The sequence below is a fragment of the Sphaeramia orbicularis genome, chromosome 12, assembly GCF_902148855.1.
Source record: "Sphaeramia orbicularis chromosome 12, fSphaOr1.1, whole genome shotgun sequence".
In the NCBI taxonomy this organism is placed as follows: Eukaryota; Metazoa; Chordata; class Actinopteri; order Kurtiformes; family Apogonidae; genus Sphaeramia; species Sphaeramia orbicularis.
The window spans coordinates 934,871-960,854 of record NC_043968.1 but is presented as its reverse complement, the minus strand read 5'-3'; the positions used below and the strand labels follow the sequence as shown (position 1 = coordinate 960,854).

Sequence of the window (25,984 nt, the reverse complement as noted above, 5' to 3'; positions counted from 1 at the left end):
AATAGTCATGTGACCACTTCAGTCATCGGAGGCTGAAGCGAACCTTTGATCGTCTGTTCACCAGCAAAATATTAGCACCTCATACCCATAAACCTTTAATCTGGTTGGAATAATGTACGTCTATTTTTGGGGTAAATTGGTCCCACGTTGGGTTGACATTTAGGTTTAGGACCATCAGCCACTGCAACATCATCGTGGCTGCGTCACAATCATATTAAATACTGTACGAAGAAGTCGCATGACACGACTTTGTAGACTTTTAATTTGGTGCAGATGTGTGTGGACATCTGTCTGAAAAGGCAGTGAAGGAAAGACGGTTCTGCAGATTTAACCAATGTTACTGAGTCTGGAAAATAGAAAATAAACGATGACAGGATCAGAGAAAAGAGGGATATTATAGACGGTTTAGTCATGCACTACCTTTGTCTACATTCCTCAAATTCAGTTTCCAGTTTTACTCTGTAGAATGAGCAGAATTGGATTTTGTTTTCATCTTTCTCTGTCAAACAACATTTTTAAAAATTTATTAATGCGTTATATTTTTGATACTTACAAGAAATACTAAGTTGAAAGTAATTAAATTTTACTTATTTTTAGTTGTATTTGCAATTGCCTCTCTGGAAATGTTTCTAGTCAAGAAACATTTTGATGCATATGCACAATATGAATGTAACGATTAAAACAGTTAATTATCAAAAAAAAAAAAAAAAAAAAAACAGGAAACCAATTGCTCCTTCATTATTAAGTGAAATACCTTATTTCCTCTTGTGTATTTATAATTGCTCTTTAACCACGCAGAAATAAGTTTTATCCGATTACTCGATTAATCACAGGAATTTTCAGTAGAATGGGCTCTCTGCACAGCCTCACTACTTCCTGAACTTCAGGTGGCTCCTTTATTTCCTGTCTTCCATTATTGGACACACTGATTAATCCAGGTGTGTCTGCTACTTCTAGTTGTGACTACTGATTAATTAGACACACCTGGATTAATCAGTGTGTCCAATAATGGAAGACAGGAAATAAAGGAGCCGCCTGAAGTTCAGGAAGTAGTGAGGCTGTGCACAGAGCCCATACTCGAATACTAAAATATTCGATAGCTGCAGTTCTAATTGTCACTATACAGTACGTGCACCAGCAGGCGCATGGGGAACAAATGGGGGGGTCAAGTGCCTTGCTCGAGGGCACATCAGCCAACAACTTTCTCTGGCCAGTCTGTGGAATTGAACCGGCAAACTGTATCAAGTAGTATTATTAGATGTTTTAGCTCGTTTTCAGCTTTTCTCAAAAATTTTGTAGAATTCTACCTTGATTCAGTTCTGTCCTGTGAAATTTGTGGAGTTTTAGTCTGTTTTTTGGCTTCTTTTTTTTTTTTCTTTTTTTTTTTTCTATTAAAATTAACTGAATTCTAGCTGGTTTTCAGCTTTTACTTTGTATAATGTGCATAATTTTAAGTTGTTTTCAGGCTTTAAACCTGTGAAATTTACAGTTTTAGCTTGTTTTGAGGCTTTTCTTTGTCAAATTAGTGGGCTTTTATCTTGTTAGTTCAGGCGCTCAATGTCTATAAATCATTTTCTCATGTCTTGCCCTTATTTGAATATTATTTATATGAGAGACATGAAACAGTGTAATGTACATGTTTTATTCTGTTTCTGCTCTTGTATTTCTAAGGCCTTGGCCTGATTTGTGAAGTGTTTTGCAGTAGTCCTGTGTTGTTATTATTAGCACCATATGAATAAAAACTGAACTGAAACTCAAGTGAGAGGAGGATGTTTGATCAATATGGACGGAGCTCAATAAAGTTGGAAAAAAAAAACCAAAAAACTCACAACAAAGACATAAACATTTAACCAAAGTCTTGTGTTTGTGTGAAGTAGAGCTTTACAAACATGACAAAACAGAGCCACGTCTGTCAAAACCATCAAACTAAAACTGCTTGTTGTGTTACGTCCATCAGCCTCTTATTTTCAGCCCCAGTCTGGTCTTTTCCTAACACTAACAGTCATTATAGTGTAAATCCAAATGGTGCTTTGCAGGTTTTAACTGCATTTGTGGTACTTTTCATTTTATTGGTCTATAGTGTTGGGTCTATGCTGTCGGTTTAGATTCAAAGATGTTTGAGGGTCTTGTATTTTCATGGTGAATTCAGCTTCTTGTCTGTTTCTAGTGTAGAAAAGGGTTTAATTATATATATTTATTTACTTATTTATCAGCGCCTCGAGACTTTCATCATGTTGTGGTTTCTTTGTTCCAGATGAATGACTGTTTTTTTATGTAAGTGACCTGAACTGAGGTTGAGGAATAAAATACATTCAATACTTTTCAGATTAAATGTGGGACGTTGAACAGTTCGTTTGTAATCTTTAATCAGAATGAGTTTAGTGAAGCTGAAGGAATATTTCCATCCAACTGCAGCGGCTGAGGGTTGACTTCAGGTGGTGGAAGTTATTCTTAACCTCAGGAGACAGACTGGGGTTTCGTAATCTTCACCTCGTTATCCACAACATAAGACTGATGTGATAACAGGTGACGGTAAATGTCTGTGAGGAAAGTCGTCTTAGTTCCGTCACACAAAGGAATGATTTACCAGAACCCAGTGAGCGGCCAGATTTAGCGCTGTGAGCCTTTAAAGGACACAGGTTCAGTGTGTTTGTACATTCACTGGGATCTGAAAACTGAGGCAGAATGGGAGAGATTATTCACATGTTTATTTCTAAAAGGTTCAATTGTAAATGTAAACGTGTCATGATATGATTTCATTCTTTTGTACTACAACAAATACAAACATTTTGAGATGTCATTATTACCCCCCCCCCCCCCCCCCATCCCAAGGAAAAAAAAAAAAAAAAAAAGGAAGGCAAGGGGTACTATTTTTGTTTTGTTTTGTTAGTTTGTTTGTCAACACTTTAGTAGCAAAACTATTTTTAAATTCCTACCTAATTGGGTTGATAGATTGCCAGTGACCCAGAATAGACGTCATAAATTTTGGGAAAAGTAGGTAAAAGTTCACCTTTTTAATGATTTCTGAAAATCTTCCCCTTTACTTATCATGGGGTGAAATGGGAAACGAGTGGCGGGGTTTGTTGTGCCTGGCACCACTTGTTTATAGATTAGATTAGTTTAGATTATTTATTTATTTTCAAACTATTACCACTTCAATCACATAAAAGCACATTATTTTGTTAAATTATGACTTTTACAGCAGTTTTTTGAAGTGGACATTTTTATCCTGAATGACTCAAGAGGGGAGTAAATGTTAAATGTAATGTTACAAAAAATGAATAATGCACCAAAGTCAGTATTTGGCTAATGCAGGGGTGTGGAACTGCTTTTAGGTCAGGGACCACATACACGTGATCTGAAGAGGGCCAGGCCAATAAAATAATAGAATAATAATCTATAAATGAGTGAAAGAAGTAAAATTACATTATGAAAATGTTTACATCTTCAAACTGTCCTTTATAAAAATGTGAATAACAGGAACAACCTGAAATAAATAAATGTAATTTTAATAAAATTCCGCTGCAGTTTATCATTTACACATGTGCATTACAACTTACACATCACAGTGGATCTACAAATACACAAAACATTCAGTAAATTTGGAGAAATTTGAGGAACACAATTCCAGTTAACAGAAAAAATAACAAAAAACAACAAATATAAACAAAACAAGTGTTCAGAGAACGCAAACCTCCGCCAAGCACCCTGAACGGTGTGCATGTGTGGATCGACTATTTCTGTTTAAATTCAACAGTTTCCAGGTTGTTCCATACAGCAGAAACAGCTGAAGCTTGGTACCAGTCAGGTGTATGTCAAATATATAGATTCAATTCACATCAATATTTGTGAGTTCTGATTTTAAATGTGTGGTAAATGGGATTTTCAATGTAAATGTAAATGTCCACAGAGTCCACATTCTACAGTGGATGTGGACACTTTTGTGCCAGATACAAGATATTGTTCTAAGGTATGGGTGGATCCAATTGGAGTCGTTTTGAATTTTTATGAATTTTCAAAAATTGCTCAATGATGACAGATGGAAAATTGTAGATGTTGTGACCTTGCTGTGACCTTGAACTTTGGCCTACTGGGACCAAAATGTACTGGGTTGGTCTCAGGGCCTAGGCCTATCTGTGGGGAAGATTTGGGAAAGATGGGTGGAAGAGTTTTCCCGTAAAGTTGCTAACAAACAAACAAACAAACACACAAAGCAAGTGACCACAATACCTCCTAGTGGAGGTAAGAACGAAGAACAATGAGAAACTTGTACAAATGTGAATATAATGAGCAGAAATAAAAAAAAAAGAACAAAAAAAACAAAAGCAAACAAATATGATCAAATTAACAAAAAACAAAACAAAACCTGCAAAAAATGAACAAAAACTTGAGGTACCTTACAAATTTTCACAAATTCCTCCTACGGGCCAGATTGAACCCTTTGGTGGGCCAGTTTTGGCCCACATGCCTTATGTTTGACACCCCTGGGCTCATGTTTGACACACCCAAGACTAATTAAAAAATAATAGTAATCCCCCAGACACAGGGACATTGGTCCTGTGTTCTTAGGGTTCATGGGACAGTTGTTTGCCTCTTTTCATTGGACGCTGTCATGGAGGTTGGTTTTCAGAGGAGCAGGTTGGCTTCGTAGGCGTTGGTGTGTCTGACCTCTGTTGTTCCAGCTCGAGGGGCTGGAAAGTCCCCAGACTTCTTTCTCAGTCTGTGGCCGTCTTGTCCATGTGTGTGAAAATGGGAGGTGGAGCTCGTATCCAGCAGCCAGTCCATGTCGCAGCGCTCAGGAAGCAGGAAGGAACACGTGGAAGCCGGTCGGCCAATGAGAGGCCAGGGCCCCTCCAGGAAGTGAGCGGCGGAGTATCAGGACTTCAGACCCACCACACACTTCCTTCACGACGAGGCGATTGTTCTGCGTCCGTCTGCATCTGGACTGCATTTCATCTTCAAGTCCGAACACCTTCTTTGTCTTTGTCGACTTGATTTTCCCATCGTCTGACTGTTGTTCGTCTGTTCGTCCATCTGACCAACTCTACGCCCCGTCTTCGCGCCCCGTCGCTCCACCGGGTTCTAAAGTATGGTGGTACATGGTCCTGTTTGGCCGTCATGTCTGCTGACATGTCTGCACCGTCCGTGAAGAAGAAGAAACCCACCAGCCGGAGCATCAAACCCAGCGTCAGGATGTGTGTTCTGGACCAGAGGGACGTCATGTAAGTCCTGCACCCACGACTTCTGGGGCACTTCCTCTCACTTTGCGGTGGATTTTAGGGGTTTTTTTTGGTTTTGAGGGACGTTTCAGAGAATCACCTTCAGTTCCACCTGTTTTCTTTCATAAGTCACCGGAAGTCTAAAACAGCAAATATGCTGTTTGACTTTGAATATAAATATTAATTGTTTGCAGACGACTCACTGCTCTCTGATAAAAACCTTTATGAAAGACACCAGGTGTGGTTTGGTCGGGTGAGATGTTTTTTATTCATATTTAGACCAGAGGTGTCAATATATGGTCTGTGGGCCAAAACCGGTCCGCGTAAGGGTCCAGTCCGGGCTGTGGGATGAATGTGTGAAATGCAAAAATTACACTGAATATATTAACAATTAGTGGTGTTAAAATCAGTTTAGTTCAGGTTCCACTTTCAGACCAATATGAGCTAAAGTGGATCAGAACCAAGGTTATTATCGTTAACGAAAACTAACGAAATGACGAGAATTAGAATTGAAAACACATTTTTGTTAACTGAAATAAATAAAACTATCATTAAAAGAAAAAAGATAACTAACTGAAACTGTATTGTGTGTTTACAAAACTAACTAAAACATATAAAAACTTATGGATAAAATTCCCTTCGTTTTTGTCTTTGTCAATGTCGGATTGATATGAAAACAATTTGTTTCACTCTAGCAATTTTAGCTAGCAGCACCATACGATATTTAACTGTCCGTCACTTGTGTTCACTTGTGGTTTCCAGTCGTCTTCTTGTCCCCACTCTACCTGGAAACATGCAGGACTAAAGTTGGGAGAAAGCAGCAGAGTCCTGTCTGGGATTTATTTAAATACAATGGAAACAAAGAGAAAAGAGACAATAAAACTAAAACTAAACTAAAACTAAGCATTTAGACAAAAATGAAAACTAATAAAAACTAGCAAACCTGCTCTAAAAATGAATTAAAATGAACTGAATTAGAGAAAAAAAGTCAAAACTAAATAAAACTAAACTAGAATGAAAAATCCAAAACTATTGTAACTTTGATCAGAACTGGTAAAAATCTGTTATCAAAGCCAAGTGGCCTCTGTGTGTGTGTGTGTGTGTGTGTGTTGTGTGTGTGGTGTGTGTGTGTCTGGAATCACACTAACTCCGTACACAGCTGACTGCTACAGTTTGTCATACTTATAGATTTTTGATCAAAGAACAGACTCACAAAAACAGTAAGTTGACAGGACCAATATTTTGGGAGATATTAGTAATTTTGAATACAATAGCTGATAATTATCAGTGCCAGTAGTTAGCTGTGCATCCCTCCTGCCCTCAGGGAAACGCTTCCGGAGCCTGAGGTGCAAAACTAACAGATTTTTAAATAGTTTTTATCCAGCAGCCAATAAGACTGCTTAATAAAAGTTGAGGGGGTGCAGTGCAATTCAGAATCGTGCAATAATAGGTGCAATAGTGACCCCTCCATCGTGCAATATTTATTTATTTATTTATTTATTACCTTTACTAACTTAATTTATTTATTTATTTGAGTGCAGTTTTTAATATTTTATCATATATGTGGCTGTTGTTTTTAGTTGGAGTTTTTACAGTTTTTTTCTGTGTTTTATTTCGTGCTGTGCATTTTGCTATTTCATTCTGTAACAGCATCTGGGATGTTTTTATTGAATGACAATTAATAAATCTGAATCTAATATCAACCACACAATGGTTTCAGCTGTAATGGCAAGAAGAAAACAGTCAAAACAGAACACATGCAAACCCATACGAATAGTGTGGGTGCAAATATTGTGAGTTTGTGGACCAACAGCTGATGCAGTACCTTCACATATCTCCTGTTTGTTCTTATTTATTTAACCCTTTAAACCCTAAACCTAAAATGGTCCGTCTGGACTTCTTTTCTTATTCTGACGAACTGAAAGGTTAGAAAATATGGTGCAAGTGACCACTTGTCTTTTCCAGATCTTTCAAAATCTAGCAATCATTTACAATTTACTACATGTTATAATTCTGCTTAAACGGCTTCTTCTGCAGTGTTTAGTACAGGCCTGAAGGAAATTACTGTAATGACCCGATGAAACCTATAAAGCGTAACATCTCAGGTTTCAGGAACTGTTGGAATTTTTCCAATCGCACAAACAGTGAAAGATAAGAGTTCCGTCCATCCAAACTGAATATCCACAGGGTGTGTCAGCGCTGATGCGTCAGGTTTTAAAGAGTTGAAGAAATCTCTTAAGTATTTATTAAAATAACTCTTGCAAATTTTTATAAGCTCTACATCAGGGCTCTCAAACTCATTTTCTTTCAGGTTCCACATTCAGCCCAATTTGATCTGCAGTGGGCCAAACCAATAAAATAATAACAGAATAACCTAGAAATAATGACGACTCCAAACTTTTGTCTTTGTTTTAGTGCAAAAAAAATCCAAAAAAACCAAAACATTAAATTATGAAAATACTCACAGTTATAAACTATCCAAACAAAAAAAAGATGTGAATAACCTGAAAAATAAGTGCAATTTTAACAATATTCTGCCTCAACTTGTCATTTGTCCGTGTGCATTCTGGATCAGATCTACAAAGACACTAAACACTGAGGAACAGACAGAAAAGAGTTCAAATTGGGCTGAATTTTCTTTAGACATTTCAGGTTGGTCATATTTGTTCAGGTTATTCACATTTTATTGTTACAGGATAGTTTGTAAATGTAAATATTTTCATAATTTAATGTTATTTTTTTGCACTAAAACAAAGACAAAAATTTGAAGTTGTCATTATTTATAGGCATTGTGTAATATTATTTCTTTCACCTCAACCCAGTAGTAAATGTGCAGTCATTCTTTTTTGTGGGTTCTTCTGCTGTTATTATTTAACTGTAGATCATATTGGTCTGTATGTGGAACCTGAACTAAAATGAGTTCCACAGCCTGGACTGTGGAATTTTTACACTTAGTAAATTCATCCCAGGGGCCGGATTGGAGCCTTTGGGGGGGGACGCATGTTTGAGACCCCTACTCTACACCATGGTGTTTTCCAATGAGAACAAACCAACGGTAACATCGTACATGGTGGTGATGTTCTTTAACTCCCTGGAGGGGGGTCATTTGGCACATGCCAGCCCTTTGTCACAAATTAGTTTTTGGGGGGCAGCAGGTAGTCAATAATAAGGTCGGGGGGGGGGGGGGGGGTCACTTTCACTTTCCCACTGCTTTATTGACAGAGCTATGTAACCCACCACGTCCTCCTCATACAGGTCCGTTACTTTTCGGATTACGTCTGGCCCCACAAATTTTTTTTCGGGCATGGGGGGGTGCCAGTAGGCTCATGATGCCGTTAGTGGGGCGTGGTTCAAAAAAGGCTGAGAAACCCCTGCTTGAACTGATTGGCTTCTTCAGGAGAATTATGGAAGATCAACTCAAATGTCACTTAAAACCAAGAAATGCATGATTACCTCCTCCAGGAGGTATTGTGGTCACTTTGCTTTGTGTGTTTGTTTGTTTGTTTGTTTGTTTGTTTGTTTGTTTGTTTGATTGATTGTTAGCAACTTTACGTGAAAACTATTCCGACCATCTTTCCCAAATCTTCCCCACAGATAGGCCTAGGCCCTGGGACCAACCCATTAAATTTTGGGCCAAGTAGGCCAAAGTTCAAGGTCACAGCAAGGTCACAACATCCACAATTTTCCATCTGTCATCATTGAGACGTTTTGGAAAATTCATAAAAAATTCAAAATGACTCCGATTAGCCTCCAATTTGATCCACCTGTAGCTTAGAACAGTATCTTGTATCTGGAACTAAATTGTCCACATCCACTGTGGAATGTGGACTCTGTGGACATTTACATTGAACATTGAAAATCCCATTTACCACACATTTAAAATTAGAACTCAACAAATATTGATGTGAATTGAATCTAATTGGACAGACACATGACTGGTACCAAGCTTCAACTGTTTCTGCTGTATGGAACAACCTGGAAACTGTTGAATTTAAACAGAAAGAGTCGATCCACACATGCACACCTTCAGGGTGATGGCGGAGGTTTGCGTTCTCTGAACACTTGTTCTCTGTTGTCTTTGTAGGTTCTCATTTGTCCAGGTCATTGTTCTTCTTCTTCTAGGTTCAACTAGAGCGAAAACCAGTCCAGTTGAACCAAGATGAATGATTCCCTGTCCGCTAGCTGCCCTTGATTGGCTCATATTTTCAGAAAAGTCCCTAAAAAGTGCTGTGTTTGCAGTTTTAGCTGCTTATTCTGTCCCAGTGTCTAATCGTACAATCCAAGAAAACAAACCAGAGTTCACTCAGTCCTCATCACTTCTGCTGCAGTTTTATGTATAAAAGCCTTATCTTCCCCGAAAACAGCTCTGCTTTGCATTTGTTCCTCTATAGAATTCAGGCATGAATGCATCTGCATTTGCATTTTCTCACAACACATGCTAACAGTGGTGGCGTCTTGACGACTTTCAGCGGACATGAAACTGTCTGTAAATAAACCTGAGTAACGCTTCTTTAGAACCAAACACCCACACGACAGAAACGGCAGGTTTATTCTGAAACATTTCACACATAGATGACATCCATGAAGGAAATAGAACAGAAAATGTGTCTTAGAATCAGAAGAACGAAGAGGAAAAAGAAGGAAGTGGCATCAAAAGATAAAACAGCAAAACATATGAAGGAAAATTAAAGAGGCAGTGCAGCGGGAGGAGGTGAATTCAGTTAAAAAAGTGTACAAAACAGCTGCAGGACGAGCTCAGTTTACAGTTACAGTAATGACAGCATCTGCAATGACTCCTCATTGGTCAGATCACACAGGAAACAAGTGATGAGGTTAAAAAAAAAAAAAAAAAAACCTTGTGAGGATGTTAATACAGGAAAATACGTTTGCAGCGACAGAGAAGCATTTGTAGAAAGCAGAATCAAACTGAGGCGAAAGAAACAAAAAGGGGAAGGTGAGGATGAGGCTGTGAATGTGAATGAAACCCAGTGACGTAATGGAACCACACAGTCGACTGGTGTTAGACCTGACACACACACAGAGGGTTCCAGTCGTTCAGTGTGTGGAGCCTCAGACCTCCACCCTGGTCTGGAGGCGCTGCTCTGACTCCACTCACAACTCTGACTTCCATTTTACCTCCAATGTCTCTCAGGTCTGTTTATTTGTGTAGCACTATTCATCCACAGGGTAACTCAAAGAAAAAAGAATGAAAAAAGAAAAGGTCACAGAAAAAAGAGACATTGAAATGACGGTAAATAAATTGAACTTATATAGTGCATTTTCTACGCCTTCGTGGTGCCCAAAGCGCTTTACAGCTCCTCACATCCACACCAGCAGGCGGCTGCTGCCATACAAGGCACTGCCAGGCTCTACTGGGAGGGGTTTAGGGTTCAGGGTCTTGCCCAAGGACACTTCGACATGTGGAGCCAGGATTCAAACCGCCGATCCTTTGGTCACTGGACGACCCGCTCTTCCAACTGAGCCACAGCCGCCATTAAAGCAAAAAAAGGAAAAAAAAACATTAAAATCACGAGAGATAAACCAGGATTTTAAAATGCATTCACAGAATAAAAGAAGGACATTAATGATATTAAAATCTTACATTAGAATTATCATTAAAATTAAAATAGAATGAAGCAAGACATTAAAATCAAAAAAGTGCATTTAAAAGACTAGACTCATTTACTCAGAAGCACATGAAAAGATTACTTTTATTGTCAGAAGCTGCTGGTTACTTTAGTTGGAACACACTGGAGGGGAGTTATTGATAGTTTTCTGTTGCATCTGTGCACATCCTTAACCCTCTGGTATCCGACCCATAGACGTTCTTCAGAACCACCAACAGCCCATAATCTGCACTGTTGTACTAATGTCAACATGTTTTTTGTACAGTTTGTTTAGAACTTTTTTCACAATTTTTTTTGTATTTCATCAACTTGAGCCATCATCAAAAATACCAAATATTCAATAACTGTCATATATACTGCAGATAGATAGATAGATAGATAGATAGATAGATAGATAGATAGATAGATAGATAGATAGATAGATAGATAGATAGATAGATAGATAGATAGATAGATAGATAGATAGATAGATAGATAGATAGATAGATGTTATTCAAGAAAGGAAAAACCATATATAATGCATTTTAGATACAGTATCTTGAATTGTTTTTCTTAGTTTAACCAACCAAATCCCCTCCCTCCCACTCTTCCCACAAACATACAAACTACCACAAACATGAAGCAAAACAAAAAAAAAAAACAAAAGGGGGGGGGGGGCACAATAATCTAAATCATGGTATGGGTAAATTAAATAAAGGACACTTTCAGGTGTTCAGGGTATATGACGCTATGGGGGGTGTTGAGCCTGTCAGACTACAAAATGAAGGGGGACCATAGCTTAGGGAACTTTCCAACTGACCCTCTGGAAGATCAATAACTGTCATATTTTTAAACCCTTTAAATTCTATGTTTGTAATGTGAACAAACCATACTTTTTATATTCATCAATATTCTACATACAATTTGTTGGGTTTTTTTGTTGTTTTTTTCCATCCTGTTATATGTCACTGATTAACACTGATATTGGTTCATACGCATTTTTTTTTTTTTCTTTTCAGTCCAACTTTATTTATAAAGCACTTCAAAAACGACCAAAGTGCTGTACAGAAGAAGAATTAAAACCAAAATAGAAGAATAAAATACAGAAAAGATTTAAAAGACATAGAAACTGTGCAAAAAAGAAAACAGTGCTGTACAGAAGAATAAATAAAACCAAAATAAAAGAATAAAATACAAGAATAGATTACAAAAAAACATAAAAAGCCATACAGTTAAAAACAACAAAAGAAATACATAAATAAAATAAATAGATAAATAAGAACAATAAACCAGTACCAAATAAAAACAGCAGAATACAGATAGTACCTTCAAACATCTGACATGGTTCCAAAAGCCAAGGAGAAACGATGGGTTTGAAGAAGGGGTTTTTGGTTCTAGGTCAAATGTTCAATGTGTCAGTGTGCATTTTGTACTCACTTGGTAGAAGGGTGTTAGTGTAGGAATTACACACTGTTTATTATGGGATGGTTTTAGTGGATGGATCAGAATTTACAAAATCGTGTAAAAATGAACAACTTTTGAATTCTGAGCTAAAACAAATAAAAATAATACAACCTTTAATAGCAGGAAGTGCAGAGTGTGCATAATGTGCTCACCTGGATACCAGAGGGTTAAAACACTTTTCATTTGTAATTATTTCATTGTGTTTTCACACTTCGTTGTGTAGCTGTCAACCATGAGATAAGGATGTTTTAATCCACTTTCAGACAAAGTAAAGCAGAGACAGGAAGGATGTTAGATTAATAAATGTAACGGACTGGAAACCAATTCTGACCTAAAACTAATACTATGACCTTTAATAACAGGAAGTGTAAGGTGTGCATAATGCGCTCACCCAGACACCAGAAGGTTGTGTCAAAAGGTGCAACAAGATGTAAACAACGAAACAAGAAGAAAGCATGAAATCCAATGAGTGAAGGTTCGAGTGGAGCAGGCTTCAGTTCATCTGCTCTGAAACATAATAATAATAATAATAATAATAATAATAATACATCAGTTTTATGTAGCACTTTTCAAAGTACATCAGACTGAGGAACGTTTCTGTTCAAGATTTAAGGCTTTCGATTGACAGTGGAGACGACAAAGTCAGGACCAAGAGTTTACAGGAAACAGGATCTCATTTTCAAACCCATGTCGGGGGGTTGAAGGGGGCAGAGGGGGAGGGGAGGGGGAGGGGCTTGTAGTTACAGTAAATCACATCTTCCTGCCTTTTCGTTCCATCTTCTGTCACCGACCGCGACTGACTGAAGGTTTGAACGAAACAAATGAAACCTAGTGTTGAAGCAGAAGCTGTGTGTGTGTGTGTGTGTGTGTGTGTGTGTGTTTGTGTGTGTGTGTGTTTGTGTGTGTGTGTTGGTATATTTGTGTATTAGTGTATTTGTGTGTTTGTGATTGTGCATTTGTGTGTGTGTGTGTGTGTGTGTGATTGTGTGTGTGTATTTTTGCATTTGTGTGTTCGTGCATTTGTGTGTGTATTCGTGTGTTTGTGCATCTGTGTATTTGTGCATTTTTGTGTTTGTGTGTATGTGTATTTGTGTGTGTGTGTGTGTGTATTTATGTGTTTGTGCATTTGTGCATTTGTGCATTTGTGTGTGTGTTTGTGTATTTATGTGTTTGCGTATGTGTATGCGTTTGTGCATTCATGCGTTTGTGCATTTGTGTGTGTGTATTCATGTGTTTGTGTGTGTGTGTTTGTGCATTTGTGCATTCATGCGTTTGTGTGTGTGTTTGTGCATCTGTGTATTTGTGCATTTTTGTGTTTGTGTATGTGTATTTGTGTGTGTGTGTATTTGTCCTTTTGTGTGTTTATGTGGTTGTGTATGTGTGTGTGTTTGTGCATTCATGCATTTGTGTGTGTATTTGTTTGTGTGTGTTTGTGCATTCATGCATTTGTGTGTGTATTTGTGTGTTTGTGTGTGTGTGTATTTGTGTGTGTGTGTGTTTTTGTAATAATAATATTACATTTACATTTATAAAGCACTTTTCATTCAGCAGAATCTCAAAGTGCTACAGAGAGAAGTATGTATCTGTGTGTACTGTTGGTGAGGCCGTTGTTGAAGTGTGTGGTTCCTGTTTGACCATGTTTGGACACAGGAAGTGCCTTCTTGTGTGCAGCTGAAGCCGCAGGTAGAGGAACAGGCCCTGCTGGGTGCAGCTGTGTGTGCGTGTGTGCGTGTGTGTGTGTGTGTGCGTGTGCGTGTGTGTGTGCGTGCGTGCATGCGTGTGTGTGTGAAGCTGCTTTCTGTTTCTGTGTTTCTGAGAAAAAACTCACATGAACCCTTAAAGGGACACTTTCCAAAGGACACGTTCTACTTCTTTCACCTTTCTGAAGTCATTTATCTCCATTTATTCTAACATTATCTTCTGTATTCTGCATTTTTTCAGTGAAAATCAGGTATTTTCTTATATTTAATTCACTGACCACATAGATGTTCATAAAATATCAGATTAATGTTGAGGGTTATTATATCAAAAACAGAAAAAATTGATGTAAAAAGGGACTTTTTCTGCAAAATGTGTCAATAACTGAACATAAAAAGAAGCATCGACAATATTTGCGTTTATCAGACTACATGGCTTTTACTGGTCAAACTGTTTATTCATTTATTTTGTTCATTTATTTGCTTTTTTTCTCCATGTTTATTATTTTGTAAATATTCTTATTTGCTTTTGTTTATTTGGTTTGTTTTTTATTCTGTTTGTTTTTTTTTGTTGTTGTTGCCAATTTTTCTTTTTTTTTTTTTCTTCAATTTATCTCAGTTTGTGGCTTATTTTCTTCATGTTCTTCATTATTTTGTTGATTTATTATTCATTTTTGTTTATTTTATTGATACTTTTGGCTGTTTCTGTTCATTTTGTCGCTCTTCTTATTCTTTTTTTACTTCCTTTTGGTCATTATTTATGATTTTGTAAGTTCTTTATTCATTTTTGTTCATTTCTTGTTCATGTATTGATAAAAGTAGTGGATCAGAAGTCATTAAACTGTTCAGGTTAGTAGATGGTTTTGGTACAGGTGGATGTTTGGGTGTTTGAGGGTTAATGGTCAGTTTAGCACAATGAGGAATTACATTTGAGTTGAATTCTCATCACTTTAGGTTGAAAAATTCTAGCGTTTTCTGGTCAAAGCTTCTTAAATGTGAATATTTGTTGTTTTCTTTGGACTAAACTAACAATATAAATACATTTTTCATTATATTTGATACTCAGAAAACCAGAAAAAGCTTGTGGTGTTTGTTGGCTGAAGGCACAGCTGGGTTTATTGTTGCCTCTGCGTCCTTTTTGGGTGCAGAATAATCACAGTGTTTGGTTGTGGATTAAAGGGCGGTCTGCTTTTGGACTGTGCAGCTGCAGCACAGCTCCAACATGAACCAAAACTCGGCTGTTTCCACATACAACATGCACTGGTTCATCAAAAAGCAGGAAATTCATTCATTCATCTTCTGATCTGCTTTATCCTTTAGAGCACAGGTGGCAAACTCATTTTAGTTCAGTTCCACATTCAGCCCAATTTGATCTGAAATGGGCCGAACCAGTAAAATAATAACAGTAAAAAAAGTAAAATTCTATTATGATCAGGTTTACATCTACAAAGTTTCCTTAAAAATCTGAATAACACAAACAACTTGAATTGTCTGAAGAAAAACAAGTATAATTTTAAAAATATTCTGCCTCGGTTTATCAGTTTATCATTTACACGTGTGCATTACAGTCGCACAAAATATTTAATAACAGGCAGAATATTGGTCAAATTGCATTTACTTTTCTTAAGACATTTCTGTTTGTTCATATTTGTTCAGGTTATTCACATTTTTTATAAAAGTATAGTTTGGTAATGTAAACATTTTCATGTAATTTTACTTTTTTGCACCAATAAAACAAAGAGAATATTTGGGGTAGTCATTATTTATAGGTTATTATGATAATATTTTACTGGTTCTGACCCATTTGAAATCTGACTGAACTGTGTGTGGAATCTGAATTAAACTGATTTTGACACCATTGTTAATATCTTCAGTGTAATTTTTGCATTTCACAAATTCATCCCGCGGGCTGGATTGGCCCCTTTGGTGGGCCAGATTTGGCCCCCAGGCCGCATGTTTGACACCTGTGCTTTAGAGGGTTGTGGGGGCGGAGCCTATTCCGACTATCTATGGACAAAGCCTGGACGTATGACCAGTTCATCACAGGGCTGACGTATAGACGAACAACCACCCACTAGTGGCTTTTCCATCGGACATACAGTATGCCCAAAACTTTACTGATATTTACTAAATGTCGACAAAACAGAAGTGCGAAATGACGGTTTTTCCATTAAATCACAAATGCGATGATTTGGTTATTTATTATCGCGAGACGACATGAGAAGTCACTCAATGAACATGGTGACGAACGTAAACATTGTGTTGATTTTCAGATATAGTCATTATTATTATGTTACCCCTCTGCTGGGACGCTGCTAGCAATTGTGGGCCCTTCATAAAATTCAATGTCTTGTTGATTTGTCATAATGGGGGGGGGGGGGTTATATATGTGGGGGTGCAGTCCATAACTAACGCTGGTGTGAAGTGAAACTGAAACTGATCCTACTTTCAGCTTCTATACCTCTATTAAACAGCGGATCTTACATGAAATTTTCACAACTTCTAACCTGTGTCCACTGGACCCCCTCCACCACTCCATAGACCCCCCAGAAATGCTGGACCCCATGAATTTGTCATGTTTAACCCCCCCCCCCCCCCCCTTTACAGCACCCCAGCTCCTCTATCTCCTACTAAATTCTAAAATGACTGTTTCCTGGTGTGTCCACTCAAACCGCACCGTGTTTCTTTTAAAACTCTTCTTCTTCTCTTGTTGTAACGTCTGTAAACATCCAATTTTTTTTTTTGTTCACATGACTCTACTTGAGTTGTCATTATTTATTGGTTATCATGCTATTATTTGACTGGTCTGGCCCACTTCAGATTAAATTGGGCTGAATGTGTCCCCCCACCCCCACCCCCACCCGTGTTCTAGGGTTTAGTTCCAGTGTGTACTGTATCTGACAGATGAAGCCTTTGGTGTGTGTTGAGTTCATGTTCAGCTGTAAAACAGATGAGTGATGGTCTGAAGGTTGAGGTCTGTCAGGAAACAGACAGACGGACAGACATGGTTTTATCATTTTTCTGTTTCCTGGATGTGTGTGGTATGTGGCTGCCACATTTTCCCTCTGACCTTTACGTCTGCGTCTGCTCTGTGGTTGGAGCTTTTGTTCAGTTTGAATCAGAAAAAGGCTGAGGTTCAACCACGATGTGTCACTAACAGACACCTGACAGCTGCTCCAACCTGACAACGGAAACTCCACAGCACACTCATGTCCAACTGCACCTGCTGGGACACACCAACACCACCCTGCTGGGACACACCAACACCACCCTGCTGGTACAGACTAACACCACCCTGCTGGTACACACCAACACCACCCTGCTGGTACACACCAACACCACCCTGCTGGTACACACCAACACCACCCTGCTGGTACACACCAACACCACCCTGCTGGTACAGACTAACACCACCCCACACACACCAACACCCCGTACACACCACCACCCTGCTGGTACACACCAACACCACCCTGCTGGGACACACCAACACCACCCTGCTGGTACACACCAACACCACCCTGCTGGGACACACCAACACCACCCTGCTGGTACAGACTAACACCACCCTGCTGGTACACACCAACACCACCCTGCTGGTACACACCAACACCACCCTGCTGGTACAGACCAACACCACCCTGCTGGTACAGACCAACACCACCCTGCTAGTACACACCAACACCACCCTGCTGGTACAGACTAACACCACCCTGCTGGTACACACCAACACCAGCCTGCTGGTACACACCAACACCACCCTGCTGGGACACACCAACAGCACTAGAATGAATGGATGAAGCAGGAACACCACCCAGCTTTTCCTCAGTATAATAATAATGGATCACATTTATATAGAGCTTTTCTATGAACGCACACTCAAAGCGCGTACAGAGGATCCATTATTCATTCCCTCTCACATTCTGGCTCTGCTGGTGGTGAACTACATCTGTATCTACAGCTGTTTTGGGGACAGAAGCGTGGCTGACAGCTCACGCCTACAGCCCCTCCGAACATTCATCCACCAGTGTGAGTAGCAGCACTGGAGGCAAGGAGGGTGAAGTGTCTTTTCCCAAGGACACAACAGCACACGGACTGAGCGGGATTCGAACCGCCAACCCTTCAGTTATTGGACAACCCACTCTACCATCTACCATGGCCGCCCCATAGAATCCCCATGGGAGACCCCCGAGTATCAGATTTAAGAAGCTGAACAGGATTTATTTTATGTAGATTTAGTTGAATAATGGTGTATGCAGTGACTAGAGGTCAGTTTAAACTGGACTAGACTAGACTGGACTAGACTAGACTGGACTGGACTAGAGTAGACCAGACTAGACTGGACTGGACTAGAGTAGACCGGACCAGATTAAAACCACATGGTTGTAGTTTTTTGATAGTGTTTGCTAATTGTTTAATTTTAGACCAGTTAACCAGTCAATGGTTTCAGTCAGTTTGAGGAAATTGGTCTCTAGTTGGTCTTTAATTATTGTCTAATTGGTCTTTAATTGGTCTTGAACTGGTCTTTAGTTGGTCTTTAACTGGTCTTTAATTGGTCTTTAATTAGTCTTTAACTGGTCTCTAATTGTTCTTAATTGGTCTTTAACTGGTCTCTAATTGGTCTTTAACTGGTCTCTAGTTGGTCTCTAACTGGTCCTTAACTGGTCTTCATTCACACCTGTTCCTGGGTGGATCTAAGGTGCTGGTCTGTTGTGGTTCTGAGGTCAGGATACAGGATTTAAACAAATACTTATTCTGTTAAATCTACTTCTGACCCTCCTCTGTTCCAGGACTTAACCCTTCACGTAGACCAGGGGGGTCAAACATGTGGCCTGTGGGCCAGGACCAGCCAAAACTGGCTGAAACCGGCCCACCAAAGGGTCTGATCCGGCCCATAGGATGAATCTGTAAAGTTGTGCAAAAATTACACTAATGATATTAACAGTCAGTGTTGAACTGGTTTTAGCTCAGGTTCCACATACAGACCAATATGATCTAAAGTAAAATAATAATAATCACCTATAAATAATGACAGCCCCACATTTTTCTTTGTTGTCGTGCAAAAAATAACATTAAATCATAAAAATGTTTACATTTACAAACTATCCTTTAACAATAAAATGTGAATAACCTCAACAAATATGAACCTGAAATGTCTAAAGAAAATTCAGTGTAATTGAATTAATTTTCTGCCTGTTATTAAATGTTTTGTGCTTTTGTAGATCTGATCTGTAACAAATATGTAGAAATGATAAGTTTAGGCAGAAGATTGTTAAAATTCCACTTATTTTTCTTAAGAAATTTCTGTTTTTTTCAGGTTATTCACATCCTTTTTGCTTTATCAATTTTGACTTAATGTGTAATTCTAGTCGTTGAAAAGTGACTGTAATTGTATTATTTTCACCGATTATTTCCTTATTTAATTATTTATTTCTAAACTATTTTTGCACATTTCTACATGGTCAAATACATGTTCTAAGCCAGGGCTCTCAAACTCATTTTCTTTCAGGTTCCACATTCAGCCCGATTTGATCTGCAGTGGGCCAGACCAGTAAAATAATAACAGAATAACCTATAAATAATGACAACTGCACATTTTGTCTTTGTTTTAGTGCAAAAAAGCCCCATTTAATTACGAAAATACTTACTTTCATAAACTATCCAAACAAAAAAGATGTGAATAACCTGAAAAAACTGAAATTTCTTAAGAAAATCAGTGCAATTTTAACAATATTCTGCCTCAACTTCTCATTTGTCCATGTGCATTCAGGATCAGATCTACAAAGACACTAAACACTGAGGAACAGGAAGAAAAGAGTTCAAATTGAGCTGAATTTTCTTCAGACATTTCAGGTTGTTCATATTTGTTCAGGTTATTCACATTTTATTGTTGCGGGATAGTTTGTAAATGTAAATATTTTCATAATGTAATGTATTGTATTGCGCTAAAACAAAGAGAAAAGTTTGTCATCATGATTTACAGGTTATTCTGTTCTTATTTGACTGGTCTGACCCACTTTAGATCATACTGGTCTAAATGTGGAACCTGGACTAACAGACCCCTCTGGTCTAAACTGTTAAATCCAGGTCGGACTGAAAGTTGGAGGATGGCGTCTGAGTCAATCCCAGTAGGTCAGAGTTCAAACAGGAAGCTGCTTCCTGGATAATGGACGTCCGGGTTCGCATTTTTCTCTGTGATTTCACCTCGTTCCCAAATTGCTTCCCGTCTACAGCTGATAAAAATGACGGCCGCTGCTCGGAAAAATGAAAGTACTGAATCCCATGGAAAGAGCAACGGGTTTGAAATCAGTCAGATCTGAGTTAGGGAGGAAACCTGTCGAATGACTCTGGTATGTGTTGGACTTCCTGAGAAACAGCAGCTCTGACTGACAAATCACACAAGTATGAGGACAACAAACGGAAATAAAAAAGGGCTGAGAGGGCCTGGAAATGGATACCAGTCACTTTATGCAGTCGACTCCATTCAAAAACATCCATAAATCAACCAAAAATGGACAAGAAAGTCACCGACAACAGCAACGAATAAACAAAAATGAATAAAATAAGCAAATATCAAATAAAATCAGCAAATTAGTGAAATAGATGAAGAAACAGTGAATAAAATAATCAATAAAATCAATGAGATGTGGAAAAATTCATAAAAGCGACTACAATGGTAATAATGAACTAAATTAACATAAATAATTAACAAAATAAACAACGATCAAAACGATGAATGAATAAATAAACAATCGAAATAAGCAATACAGTTATCCAAATAATGAACATCACATAAATTTTTTTTAAAAAATTAACAAATAAAATCAATAAAATAAGCAGTAAATACACAAAAATGAACAGTTATTAACAAAATGTAAGTAAAAACTTTGTAAAAAATTATCAGAATAATGAAATAGATGAAGAAACAGTGAACAAAATAATCAACAAAATCAATGAGATGTGGAAAAGTTAATAAAAGGGACCACAATGGTAATAATGAACTAAATTAACCTAACAAATAATTAACAAAATAAACAATGATCAAAACAATGAATGAATGAATTAACAGTCATCAGTGTCAACAAAGACAATCAAAATAAGCCACAAAATGATCCAAATAATGGGCAACATTACATAAAATAATAACAATGAACAAATAAAATCAACAAAATAAACAGTAAATACACAAAAATGAACAGTTACTAACAAAATGTAAGTTAAAAAAAACTTTGCAAAATGATCAAAATAGTGAAAAAAACAAAACACTGAAATGACCAGATGAATAAAACAGGATCAGAAATATGATACCTAAACCCCCACAAAAACCATGTCAAAAAAAACATTAAATAAATAAAAATACAAAACTGTTGAAAAAACAGAAACCATGTAAAAAAGACAAAAATTCTGCACCAAAAAAAAAAGACTAAAAACATGGGGAAAAATAAGACAAACACATGTTAAAAAAGACCAAAACTATGAAAAAAAACATGTAAAAAAAAAAAAAAAAATGGCCCGAACTATAAAAAAAAACAGTTTGGAAAGAGATACAGTAGATAGATAGACAGACAGACAGACAGATAGATTGATAGATTGATAGATTGATTAGTAATGACAGATTATAAATAATGTTTAATATTATTAATAATATTTAATAGTTTTAATGATGCATAAATGCTCTCCTGCTACAGTTTGGTGGTTTCCGTCCAGGAAAAGTCGACTATAAATAAGTTTCAACCTTTTCTTGACTTGTTTTTCGTGCATGTGCGATTTCAGTGGAAGGAAAAGGGAAAACCCTGTCAAAGCTCAAACGACTCTGATGTTGTTTCTGTATCAGCGACAGGAAATCCTCCTGTGGCCGATGCGCAGCCGCTGACCTTTGACCTCCAGAGGTTTGGGTGTTATCAGAGGCTGTGGTGTGATGAGCAGTAAAGGGACGTTCACAGTCGCAGTTCAGCAAACACACCCCCCCCCATCTGCCACATTCCTTTAGTCTGACCCAGGTTCACCTCATGACTGTGTTTTCTGGAGCTGGAACTATTCAACAGATGTATTTACCGATTATTGATCAGATTTACAGAGGATCCAAAAAGACGCTTCACTGTTCCATCTGTACTTAGATCAAATTATGTGATTGGATGGAGAGGAGAAGCAACAAAATCAAACAAAACAAAGAGATTATGGGCCGAATAATGAACACAGATATGAATGAAAATGAAGAAATTATCAGTAAATCAACCAAAAATGAAGAAAGTGGAGAAAAATATAAGCAAAAAGTAAACAAAAATGAACAAAATGATGATTAAAGTGAACGAAAACCATCAAGATAATAAACAAAATCAACAAAATGATGATTAACATTAAGATAGAAAATGAACAAATATAAAAAACAATGAAGAAAATAAAAAATAATAACTAAATAAGCAATAAGTAAACAAAAATGAGCAAAATGATTAAAATGAACAAAAACCATCAAGATAAACTAAACAAAATAATGATTAACATTAAGAAAAAAAAGAACAAGTAATCCAAAAAAATGAAGAAAAATTCTATACTTATACTAAATAGGCAATAATTAAACAAAACAAATGAACAAAAACAGTCAAGATAGTAAAATAAACAGAATAATGATTAACAGTAAGAAAGAAAATGAGCAAATTAAAAAAAACAATGAAGAAAATGAACAAAAACTCCACAAAATAAGTAATAACTTTATAAAAATGTACACAGTGATTAAAATGAACAAAAACCATTAAGATAATAAACAAAATCCACAAAATGATATTTAACATTTGGAAAGAAAATGAACAAATAATCCAAAAAAAGAAGAAAATTTGTTTAAAATAACTAAATAAGCAACTAGAAGCACTCGGAGAGCGCAGACCTCTGCCAAGGCTGATCAGTGGCCCCCCCCGTGGGCCCCCCCACCCCCGATCACCACCAAAATTTAATCATTTCTTCCTTATCCCATTTCCAACAAACCCTGAAAATTTCATCCAAATCTGTCCATAACTTTTTGAGTTATGTTGCACACTAACGGACAGACAAACAAACAAACAGACAAACAAACAAACAAACCCTGGCAAAAACATAACCTCCTTGGCGGAGGTAATAAGTAAACAAAAATGAACAAAAACTATCAAGATAATAAACTAAATCAAAAAAATAATAATTAACATTAAGAAATAAAATGATATATGTATGTATAAAGGATATAATATAAAAAAACAATGAACAAAATTAACAAAAACTCCACAAAATAAGCCATAACTTTACAAAAATGAAGAAATTGAACCAAATAATGAACTAAATGATTCATGAATGAAGTCAACGACTGAAACAAATGGAAAATGAGTCAAAAACATGAACAAACATGATCAAATAACCAACAAAATTAACAACAAATAAATAAATAACAAAATAAACAAAAATAATGATTAAAACAGAAAAACACACCTGATCCTGATGTGAATCTGTCATGAAATGTTGGTGTCGTACGTTCGTTTTACTCTGAAAAAACATTCGGTTCAAACAGAAGTGACGTTATTTACTGATGGGATTGTAGTTCAGTTCATCTTTGGGCGTAAACTGGACTGTTCTGAGAAGTTTAAACACATCACATGTTTGTTTTGACGACGTCGGCAGAAAAAACCTCTGGAAGTTTCCTGTTTTATCTCAGATCCAGTGTTTATGTGTGAGGGAGGGAGGGACAGATAGGCATCAACAAAGAGAGAGAGAGAGAGAGAGAGAGATGATGGTGAAGAGGAGGAGGAGGAGCAGGTGAAGCCACTGAAAACCAGACCAGGACCAAAACCAGACCAGAACCAGACCAGGACCAGACCAGGACCATGGATCTGCTTCCAGCGTTGGCGTCCGGGGTCGTCCTTCTGAGGGAGAACGCCGCCGTCCGATCCGTCAACAAGTGGCTCAACAGGAAGTCGCAAACGCCACAGTGGGTCCACGTTGGTTGGATTTGACCTTTTGGAGCAGGAAGTGACCATATTTGGACAATATGACTGACCAGTTATAGAGATGAAAGGATTAATTGATTAATTGACTCAAATTGATTTTTAACAATTATCTGATTATGATTTTCTTTTTAAATTTTTGTTCATTTTGTTGATTTTTGTCTTGGTTTTGTTGTTAATTTTGTTTATTTTGTTGATTCTGTTTTAATTTTTGTTCATTTTGTTGATTATTTTGTTCATTTGAAGTTACTCACACACTGCTGTTTTTAGTCAGATACAGTTTCCTGACTCCATAGAATACATTTCAGTGCTTTTATGGTGAAATATTGATAATGGAGCTGAAACAATTAAATCAACAAAAAAAAATTCTTTGATTCCAGTTTTCCTGAATCAAGTTTCTTTCCTTAATTTCGCTGCTGCTGAACGTGTCCTTTTTATTAGTTCTGCCAAGGAGGTTCTGTTGTTGCCGGTGTTGGTTTGTCTGTCTGTCTGTGTGCAGGATAACTCAAAAAGTTATGGACAGATTTGGATGAAAATTTCAGGAAATGTTGATACTGGCACAAGGAACAAATGATTACATTTTGGTGGTGATGGGGGGGGGGGGCACTGATCTGCCTTGGCGGAGGTCTGCGCTCTCCGAGTGCTTTTCTAGTTATTATTATTATTATTATTATTATTATTATTATTATTATTATTATTTGTGTATATATCTTTTCTTGTATATCCTTAGTGTTTGATAGTTTTTCTGGTGGTTGTTTCTGCTGGTTCTGGATAAAGGATCAGTGGTTTTGTCACCTGCTCAGAGAATCCTGTCGATCGCTGCTGCTCTGATCACTGAGTCCAACTGGGTCACAACCTACAGCGTGGGTTTCATCTGTGCCATCAATATAAATCCAGTCTGTGTGGGTCTGTGGTGGTCCAGATGGTCCGGTCCAGATGGTCCGGTCCAGATGGTCCGGTCCTGAATGGATGTGTTTCTACATGGACACACACACCCTGGATGTGACGCTGATGCTGTGTTTCTCCTCCTCCAGGACCATGGCGTGTCCAGAGCTGTGCTGGCCCGTGCCCATGCGAGCCATCGGGGCCCAGAACCTGCTGACCATGCCTGGGGGCGTGTCTACGGCCGGGTACCTGCACAAGAAGGGAGGGAGTCAGTTCAGCCTACTCCGATGTACGCACACACACACACACACACACACACACATATATATATATATGCATTTTGTAAAACCAGAACATGTGACCTATAACCACACCCCCCCCAGGACATCCATATAAGAAGATGGATATTATTCCCAGGGTGCACCTGTGGCACAGCTCCATAACACAGGAGTACAGAGTTGTTCTTCTGTTGTGACTGACTTCATGTCCAGTGTTCAGGTCACATGTGGAAGGTTCAGCCTATAACTGCAGTGTGTGTTTCCTTCAGGGCCGCTCCGCTACATCATCATCCATAAAGGCTGTGTGTACTACTTTAAGAGCAGTACCTCACCCACACCACAGGGGGCCTTCTCTCTCAACGGCTACAACAGGTCAGTGAAGGCATCACCGTCCTTATTAATTTTTACCGTCCTAATTATTTTCTGTTTTGTGATTTTTTTTCTTGGTTTTGTTCATTATTTTGTTCCTTTTGTTGAATTTTTTTCCATTTTGTTCATTATTTTGTTCATTTTGTTAATTTTTTCTATTTTTTTTTTTTTATTATTTTGTTGATTTTTTTCTTTCTTTTCTCATTTTGTTGATCATTTTGTTCATTTTTTTCTGCAATTTGTTTTTCATTTTGTTGATTATTTTGTTCATTGTATTGAATTTTTTTCCCTCTTTTGTTTCATTTTGTTCATGATTTTGTTCAATGTTCAATTGTTTCCCCACATTTTTTTCATTTTGTTAATTATTTTGTTCATTTTTTTCTCCAATTTGTTTTTCATTTTGTTCATTTTCTTGATTTTATTTTTGTTAATTTTGTGGACCCCCTTTTTTTTTTTTTTGATTTTCTTGATTATTTTGTTCATTTTCTTGATTCTTTTCTG

General features: G+C 37.5%; 1 protein-coding gene across 1 annotated transcript in view; it reads left to right on the top strand.

Moving 5' to 3' along the window:
* Positions 1–5,063: 5,063 nt before the first annotated feature.
* The window catches only part of sh3bp2 (SH3-domain binding protein 2), a 37,742-nt gene continuing 16,821 nt past the window's right edge, over positions 5,064–25,984 (top strand). The window contains 3 exon segments of the mRNA XM_030149958.1: positions 5,064–5,222; positions 24,986–25,125; positions 25,384–25,486. Coding sequence (XP_030005818.1) covers positions 5,119–5,222; positions 24,986–25,125; positions 25,384–25,486 — 347 coding nt within the window. The 5' untranslated portion in view covers positions 5,064–5,118.